Below are 10,000 nucleotides of genomic sequence, written 5' to 3'. Positions count from 1 at the left end.
TCCACATGAGGACATGGGATGATGGTAACACTGCCACTGAATGATGCTGTGTCTTCCTGATTGGTTTAACCTTTACCATTGTTTTAACCCTTACCATCTGGGGACGTATAAATATGTCCTGGTGGCTACACACTCCAATCTGGAAACATATTATAAATGTCCTGTTTTAATTTAGTTTACTATCAACTTCTAGAACATTTTCTGAGGCAAAGAAAATGAATATGGGTAACTCAAGAAATTGTTTTGTAGCTGAAAACATATTATTTTCCTGTTAAAATTGTTCTTTTTGTGGGATGGCTGATTTTTCAACAGCAACAGGATCGTGGCCAGTGCACTTATATGCCATCACAACATGTGCTTTCAATATTATCAATTTTCAGTTTTACAATGTGTGTGTGTGTGTGTGTGTGTGTGTGTGTGTGTGTGTGTGTATATTTACCTTGTTGTGGTTTACGGAAGGGGAGTAATCTTATGGTATCCCGTCTCTATATCTATCCAGTTTGGTTGTAAAAGCATGGACAGTTACGGCGTTGACAACGTCTTCACTGAGTTCATTCCATTTGTTCACACTTCTGTGAGGAAAACTATACTTCTTCATGTTTCTTTTACAGTTAACTTTCTTCAGCTTTCTACTATGTCGCCTTGTACTCTGTGTGTCTAAAGTTATAAAACATTTTTTGTCCACATTTTCCATACCATTTATCATTCTATAGATATTTATTAAATCCCCTCTCTCATTCCTATTTTCAAGGGTAGGAATTTCCAACATTCTTAATCTCTCTTCATAGATCAACTTACTCAACTCCAGAACCATCTTTGTGACTGCTCTTTGTACGCTTTCTAATTTTATAATATTCCTCTTTCCATGAGGAGACCACACCACTGCCACATATTCCAATCTTGGTCTTATCATGAAAATCAACAACTTTTTTATCATTCCTTCATCTAAATATGCGAATGCCATTCTTACTCTTTTTAACAAATTCATCGTCTCTCCAGTAATTTTATCAATGTGTCTGTCCGGAGTCAAATTTTCAGTAATCGTTACTCCCAAATCCACTTCCTCTTTTGATTTCTGTAACTTCACACCATCCATCTCATAATGGTATTGTAGTCTTTTCTTACTCTTACCAACTCCATTACTTTACATTTACTTAAATTGAATTCCATTTGTCAAAATTTACTCCATCTATTTACTTATTGGATGCACTGATGCAATCATTCATATATGATCACCAGAATGAAAGGGTTAAATCATCTTGTAGTACCATACAGTCATTTAGATTTTCTACCCTTCTCATCAGCTTAGCATCATCTACAAATAAGTTCATATAACTTTTTATTTCTTCATTTATGTCATTCATGTATATTACAAACATTATCAGTCCCAACACTGACCCCTGTGGGACACTGCTAGTTACTTTCAGCCAAGATGAATTCTGGTCTTGTATCTACTGTTCTCATCTCTCTATCATCCAAATAATCCTCCATCCATTCCAGCAGTCTTCCTCCAATTTTTCCATAATTTTTTTTTATCTTCCATAGCAATCTTCGGTGTGGTACTTTGTCAAATGCTTTCTTCAAATCTAAGTAGACACCATCCACCCATCCATCTCTCTCCTGCACAATATCAAATACCCTTGAATAAAAGGACAATAAGTTCATGGAGCATGATCTGCCCCTCCTAAATCCAAATTGACAATTTACCAAAACTTTATCTTTTTCCAAGTGTTCCATCCATCTTTCCTTTATTGTTCTTTCACATATTTTTCCTACAACACTAGTCAAGGACACTGGTCTATAATTTAGTGGGTTTTCCTTAGTGTGTGTGTGTGTGTGTGTGTGTGTGTGTGTGTGTGTGTGTGTGTGTGTGTGTGTGTGTGTGTGTGTCTCTGTGTAAAAATTAAACAAAGGGATGACATAAACAAGTTAAAAAAAAAGAAAAAATTTGTGAAGCTGCTGAGATGAGAGTTTTCAATTTGTGTTTACAAAGGAAACTGATTTTAGGGCACTGAAAGTGGTATCACAGAATGAGGGAATACAGGAGATACAAATAGAGACAACAAATCAAGAAATTGCTGGAAGAGCTGGATGTTAGAAAAGCTATGGGGCTAGATCAGGTAAATGGATGAATATTGAAAGAATGCAGAGAACAAATGGAGGAACCCATATGGGATATAATCAACAGCTTGTTGAAAGAAGGAAAAGTACCAAGGGAATGGAAAAGAGCTAACATTGTCCCAATATACAAAGGGGGAAATAAAATGGAACCATTAAATTACAGACCATTGTCACTAACAAGTATTTTAAGCAAGCTTTGTGAAATAGTAATTAAAGATAGATGGGTACAATATTTAGAAGATGAAAAGATAATTACAGAAAAGCAATTTGGATTCAGGAATGGGAGATCCTGTGTCACAAATCTACTGAGTTTTTACATGAGATTAATAGATGGAGTGCAAGAGAGGGATGGATGGATTGATGTGGTATACCTGGATCTCAAAAAAGCATTTGATAAAGTTCACAAAAGTCTCATGTGGAAGTTAGAGAATGAAGGAGGACTAAAGAGAACAACATTGAGATGAATGGATGATTATTTACAAGGGAGGGAAATGAGAACAGTAATCAGAGACACTGATTGCAGGGTACCGCATGGACCTGTGTTGGCACCTATTATGTTTCAAATATATGTAAATGATATGGCAGAGGATCTATATAGTTATATAAACCTTTTTGCTGATGATGCAAAAATAATGAAAATAATAAAGGATGAAAATGACTGCAAGGAGCTACAAAAGGATATTGACAAGATACATGCATGGAGCCAAAGATGGAAACTAGAATTTAATGGCAGAAAATGCCATTTTGGAGTTACAAAATGGAATTACAAAATGGGGGGAGAAATAATAATGGAAAGTAATGATCCAGGACACACTATCACCTGAAAGGCACATAAACAACATTTGGCTGTACATACAGGTTTTTAACAAACATTAGGATGGCATTTAACTATACAGTAAAATCCCTTTCATCCGGCATTCAAGTATCCGGCATATTTTTCCCCAAGCCTTAAAATCAATAAAAAATCAATGTGTACTCATAAAATCGATTAAAATTCCCGTGCGAGGCATACTTTGTCCCCTCACCACTAGAGCGCACTGCTTCGCGCCACCCGCGGCCCACTGCACTGTGTTTACTCAGTGACTCAGTCCCGCGTGTGCACTGTTTATCACCTGACGCCTTCATCATGCCTAAAGTTGTAGAAAAGAGGAAACGTGTTGTGCTTACACTTAAGCAGCTGATCAGATCAGCTGATCTTTGTTATGGTAAGATGCGTGAGTGTAGGGTGGTGATTGTGGACATAATTTCACTTCTATTCAAGTATCCAACAATATTCAAGTATCCGGCATGTTGGTGGTCCCGTTGATGCCGGATAAGAGGGATTTTACTGTACTATTTATAACAAGCATGATATGACCTAAACTGGTATATGCAACAGTAGTTTGAGCTCCACTTAGAAAAAAATATATGGAAACTGGAAAGAATACAGAGGATAGTGACAAAGATGGTACCAGAATTGAAAGACTCAAGCTATGTAGAAAGACTTGAAGGGGTGGAATTACCAACACTGCAAGAGAGAAGAGAAAGAGGAGACCTGATAACAATATAAAAAGAATAGACAGAAACGACTTGGTACCACAGATGGAGGAGGGAGAGAGAGATGGACGAGGGGGCATGGGAAGAAAAGAGTGGATGTTCGAGCGACATCAAGAAATACTGCTTCCCATATCGAACTATTGAAATTTGGAATGATTTGAAGGAAGAGGTGGTTGTGGCAAACAGTGTACACATGTTTAAAGAGAAACTGGATAAATATGGTTATGGAGACCGAACAAAATGAGCTTTGGCTTGTGCCCTGTACAATACAACTAAGTAAATACATTGATAATGAGAAAGTACTGCTAAGAGAAGTAGAAAATACCAGATACACATGAGGCCACAGCAGAAAAATAAGAAAAGGAGGATGCTTGAGTAACCTAAAGAAATATAGTTTCCCACAGAGAAATATCAAAGTTTGGAACAAGCTAGGTGAGGAGGTAGTATTGGCAATGAGTGTGCACAACTTTAAGGAAAAACTAGACAAGTGTAGATGTGGAGACGGGACAACACGGGCATACCTCAGGCCCTGTAAATTAAAACTAGGTAAATATACACGCACACACACACACACACACACACACACACACGGTCATTTTTTTTTCAAAGAAAAATTTATAGTATTGACATGAAATGTGAATTGCACAACTCAGTAACATGTGGAGTTGATTCAGCAATCTAATGGTGTATAATACAAACTAAATGAGTAATTACTCTTGGCGCAGAAGGAAATTATATAAGAGACTGTGGATGATGCATTTCAAAGCTGGTGCCCAGGTACAGGGCCTGGAGCAGTTTGAATCTCCTGGGGTGAATGGGTTAAAATGTGTCCAGTGTGCTTTACTTTTTTTTTTTTTTTTTTTTTTTATGTAGGAGGGACACTGGCTGAGGGAAAAAAAAAAACACACTGAGATGCCAGTCCCAGAAAAGAGTTCAAAGTGGTAGTCAAAAATTGAAGGATAAGTGTCTTGAAACCTCCCTCTTGAAGGAATTCAAGTCATAGGAAGGTGGAAATACAGAAGCGGGCAGGGAGTTCCAGAGTTTACCAGAGATAGGGATGAATGATTGAGAATACTGGTTAACTCTTGCATTAGAGAGGTGGACAGAATAGGGGTGAGAGAAAGAAAAAAGTCTTGTGCAGCGAGGCCGTGGGAGGAGGGGGAGGCATGCAGTTAGGAAGATCAGAAGAGCAGTTAGCATGAAAATAGCAGTAGAAGACAGCTAGAGATGCAACCTTGTGGCAATGAGACAGAGGCTGAAGATGGTCTGTTAGAGGAGAGGAGTTGAAGAGACAAAAAGCTTTTAATTCCACCCTATCCAGAAGAGCAATATGAGAGGAACCCCCCCAGACATGTGAAGCATACTCCATACATGGATGGATAAGGCCCTTGTACAGAGTTAGCAGCTGGAGGGGTGAGAAAAACTGGCAGAGACATCTCAGAATGCCTAACTTCATAGAAACAGTTTTAGCTAGAGATGAGATGTGAAGTTTCCAGTTCAGATTATAAGTAAAGGACAGACCGAGGATGTTCATTGTAGTAGAGGGGGACAGTTGAGTGTCATTGAAGAAGAGGGGATAGTTGTCTGGAAGGTTGTGTCAAGTTGATAGATGGAGGAATTGAGTTTCTGAGGTTTGCTCTGCCCCAATCAGAAATTTTAGAAAGATCAGAAGTCAGGCATTCTGTGGCTTCCCTGTGTGAAATGTTTACTTCCTGAAGGGTTGGACATCTATGAAAAGATGTGGAAAAGTGCAGGGTGGTATCATCAGCGTAGGAGTGGATAGGACAAGAAGTTTGGTTTAGAAGGTCATTGATGAATAATAAGAAAAGAGTGGGTGACAGGACAGAGCCCTGAGGAATACTACTGTTAATAGTTTTAGGAGAAGAACAGTGACCATCTACCATCTACCACAGCAGGAATAGAATGGTCGGAAAGGAAACTTGAGATGAAGTTACAGAGAGAAGGATAGAAGCTGTAGGAGGATAGTTTGGAAATAAAAACTTTGTGCCAGACTGTATCAAAATCTTTTGATATATCCAAGGCAACAGCAAAAGTTTCACCAAAATCTTTAAAAGAGGATGACCAAGACTCAGAAAGGAAAGCCAGAAGATCACCAGTAGAGTGACCTTGATGGAACCCATACTGGCAATCAGATAGAAGGTTGTGAAGTGATAGATGTTTAAGAATGTTCCTATTAAGGATAGATTCAAAAACTTTAGATAGGCAGGAAATTAGAGCAATAGGACAATAGTTTGAGGGATTAGAAAGGTCACCCTTTTTAGTAACAGGCTGTATGTAGGCAAATTTCCAGCAAGAAGGAAAGGTAGATATTGACAGACAGAGCTGAAAGAGTTTGACTAGGCAAGGTGCAAGCACGGAGGCACAGTTTTGGAGAACAATAGGAGGGACCCCATCAGGTCCATAAGCCTTCCGAGAGTTTAGGCCAGCGAGGGCATGGAAAACATCATTGCAAAGAATTTTAATAGGTAGCATAAAGTAGTCAGAGGGTGGAGGAGAGGGAGGAACAAGCTCAGAATCGTCTAAGGTAGAGTTTTTAGCAAAGGTTCGAGCAAAGAGTTCAGCTTTAGAAATAGATATGATAACAGTGGTGCTATTTGGTTGAAATAGAGGAGGGAAAGAAGAAAAAGCAAAGTTATTGGAGATATTTTTGGCTAGATGCCAGAAGTCATGAGGGGAGTTAGATCTTGAAAGATTTTGACACTTTCTGTTAATGAAAGAGTTTTTGGCTAATTGGAGAGCAGACTTGGCATGGTTCTGGGCAGAAATATAAAGTGCATGAGATTCTGGTGTTGGAAGGCTTAAGTACCTTTTGTGGGCCACCTCTCTGTCATGTATAGCATGAGAACAAGCTGTGTTAAACCAAGGTTTGGAAGGTTTAGGTCGAGAAAAAGAGTGAGGAATGTACACCTCCATGCCAGATACTATCACCTCTGTTATGCGCTTGGCACACAAAGACGGGTCTCTGACACAGAAGCAGTAGTCACTCCAGGGAAAATCAGCAAAATACCTTCTCAGGTCCCCCCAACTAGCAGAGGCAAATTGCCAGAGGCACCTTCACTTAGGGGGATCCTGAGGAGGGGTTGGAGCAGTAGAACAAGATACAGATATGAGATTGTGATTGGAGGAGCCCAACGGAGAAGAGAGTTTGACAGCATAAGCAGAAGGATTAGAGGTCAGGAAAAGGTTAAGAATGTTGGGTGTATCTCCAAAAAGGTCAGGAATATGAGTATGGTGTTGCACCAATTGCTCTAGGTCATGGAGGATAGCAAAGTTGAAGGCTAGTTCACCAGGATGGTCAATGAAAGCTGGTGGTGAACATTGAAGTCTCCAAGAATGGAGATCTCTGCAAAAGGGAAGAGAGTCAGAATGTGCTCCACATTAGAAGTTAAGTAGTCAAAGAATTTCTTATAGTGAGAGGAGTTAGGTGAGAGGTATACAGCACAGACAAATTTAGTTTGAGAGTGACTCTGCAGTCTAAGCCAGATGGTGGAAAACTCGGAAGATTCAAGAGCGTGGGCACGAGAGCAGGTTAAGTCGTTGTGTACATAAACGCAGTATCCAGCTTTGGATTGAAAATGAGGATAGAGAAAGTAGGAAGGAACAGAAAAGGGGCTACTGTCAATTGCCTCAGACACCCGAGTTTCAGTGAGGAAAAGAAGATGAGGTTTAGAAGAGGAGAGGTGGTGTTCTACAGATTAAAAATTAGATCTTAGACTGCGAATGTTGCAGAAGTTAATGAAGAAAAAGTTGACGGAGGTGTCAAGACACTTAGGGTTGTTGTCAGAAGGGTAGTCAGACCTGGGGACATTTATGGTTCCCTCCCCAGATGAGGACTCTGAGGCTGGTGTAGGACTTGCCATGATAATTTTGAAATTTAGAGTGAAGGGTGTGTGTGTGTTATTAGGTGCTTGTAGTTTTGTGTGGAGGAAGAGAGTTGTCTTTAGAGGGCAGGCTGTGACTGTCGCATTGTGTTGTGAGACACAAAGGGAAATGTTACCAAAGCCATTATTTATTGTAGTATGTTATCTTATATTTATGTATTTGGGTTATCCAGCACTTTATAATTAAGTAAAGGTTATGTTTGATGTACATACAGCCTTAGTCTGCCACACATTTTAAAACAAGACGGGAATCACCAGTCAGCAAGTGAGAGCATCAGTCAGTGGCAGTGGTACTGTGCTCCTGTGTCCTCAGGTGGTTAAGTCCTGCAACATGCATGATGACATAAGAGTACAATGGGTTAGTGATGAAGAAGATTTAATTAATGTTACGTAAGGAACTGTACCTTATAGATTTAGATTTGCTTGAGCTATTCTTTGCTTATTTCCATTAATTCTTGGGAAGTATTTGCATATCCTTTACTGATACAGCTGAGAATGGTGTGCCTTTAAAGGATGGGTAAGGAATTAGATTTTCTTTTCTTGCAGTCTTTTATCTTTGGTAGCTTGATGGGTTTCTTTATTTATAAACTTCACTGCATGGAAACATGGAGATAAGAACATAAGAACATAAGAAATAAGGGAAGCTGCAAGAAGCGACCAGGCTTACATGTGGCAGTCCCTGTATGAAATATACCTACCTATTTCCACCTATCATCCCCATCCATAAACCCATCTAATCTTCTTTTAAAGCTCCCTAATGTCCTAGCACTAACAACATGATTACTGAGTCTGTTCCACTCATCTACCACTCTATTTGAGAACCAGTTTCTTCCTATCTCTTCCCTAAACCTAAATTTTTCAAGCTTGAACCATTATTTCTTGTTCTATCGTGGTTGCTGATCCTAAGAATTTTACTTACATCCCCCTTGTTATAACCTTATACCTCTTAAACACTTCTATCAGGTCCCCTTTTAACCTATGTCTCTCTAAAGAATGTAAATTTAACAGCTTCAATCTCGTCTCATAAGGAATACTCCTCATCCCCTGTATCCTTTTAGTCATTCTCCTCTGTACTGATTCTAATAGACCTATATCTTTCCTGTAATGTGGGGACCAGAACTGCACAGCATAGTCTAGATGAGGTCTAGATGAGGTAATATTAAAGTATAACTTTAATATTACTTCGGGCCTTCTACTTTTAACACTCCTAAAAATTCATCCTAATACCCTATTTGCCCTGTTTTTGGCCTCTATGCATTGTTTTCCTAGATGGAGTTCAGAGCTAACTATAACTCATAAATCTTTCTCATACCCTGTACCTACCAGAGTTTCGTTGTTTATTGTGTATATACTGTGTGGGTTTCCTCTACTTATGCTAAGTACTTTGCATTTGTTGATATTTAACTGCATTTGCCATCTGCCCGTCCATTCATTCATCCTATCTAAGTCTGCCTGCAAGGCAATGGCATTCGATTCTGATGTAGTTAATCTACCTATCTTTGTGTCATCCGCAAATTTACTAACGTCACTAATAATTCCACTATCCAAGTCATTGATATATATTAAAAACAACAATGGCCCTAATTCTAATCCCTGTGGCACCACACAAATTACATGACCCCACTCAGATTTAGAGCTGTTTATTACAACTCTTTGTCACCTGTCACTTAGCCATGACCTTATCCAGCCTAACACCCTCCCATCTATCCTGTGTGCCCTAACCTTTCTCAGAAGCCTTTGATGGGGTACCTTGTCAAATGCTTTACTAAAGTCCAGATATAAGATGTCATAACTATCACCATTATCTACTGCCTCATACACTTTTCTGTAAAAACTTATCAAGTTTGTCAGGCAAGACTTCCCCTTCATAAAGCCATGCTGATTTATCAAGTTATGTTTGTCTAAATGTTCCCTAATGTTCCTCGCTATTGTTGACTCCAATATTTTACCCACAACTGAAGTTAAGCTGACAGGTCTATAATTAGACGCTAAAGGTTTATAGATGATGACTAACAAGTGTTTAGGAATGCTCTCTCTATTCCTACTTTTATTGGATTTGATTTTTAAAAGTGGCTATTTCATGGGTCAGAATAATCCTTTTACTGCCCACTAGATATATTCTGTTCTATATGTCTTCCATGCAACAAGCATGCAAAGGTGGTTTGTCTCAAAGTAAGTTGTATATAGACCTTCACTGATGAACCCTTTAATCAGCATGGGAAGGATCTGTCTCTGAAAGGTGTCTCTGGGCAGGTCCCAATGGGTGTGGGAAGAGCTCTCTGTTCCGTATCTTGAGTGGTCTGTGGCCTGTGTACAGCGGCTCCCTGCAGAAACCTGTCACAGCCGACATGTTCTACATCCCTCAGAGGCAAGTCCTGTTTTTCTTCTCTTTTCTGCTTCTAGCCCTTGTCATCAGCCATCACTTACCTTTGCTTCATTCA

The 10,000-nt window shown here is 39.3% G+C and overlaps 1 protein-coding gene across 1 annotated transcript in view; it reads left to right on the top strand.

Moving 5' to 3' along the window:
- The window catches only part of LOC135090056 (ATP-binding cassette sub-family D member 2-like), a 50,097-nt gene that overhangs the window by 24,501 nt on the left and 15,596 nt on the right, over positions 1-10,000 (top strand). The window contains exon 7 of the mRNA XM_063986312.1: positions 9,813-9,927. Coding sequence (XP_063842382.1) covers positions 9,813-9,927 — 115 coding nt within the window. The remainder of the gene's footprint in view (positions 1-9,812; positions 9,928-10,000) is intronic.

Source organism: Scylla paramamosain, chromosome 34 (assembly GCF_035594125.1).
Source record: "Scylla paramamosain isolate STU-SP2022 chromosome 34, ASM3559412v1, whole genome shotgun sequence".
NCBI classification, from domain to species: Eukaryota; Metazoa; Arthropoda; class Malacostraca; order Decapoda; family Portunidae; genus Scylla; species Scylla paramamosain.
Note: the sequence above shows the minus strand (reverse complement) of the source record. Positions and strands in the feature narration are given on the sequence as shown.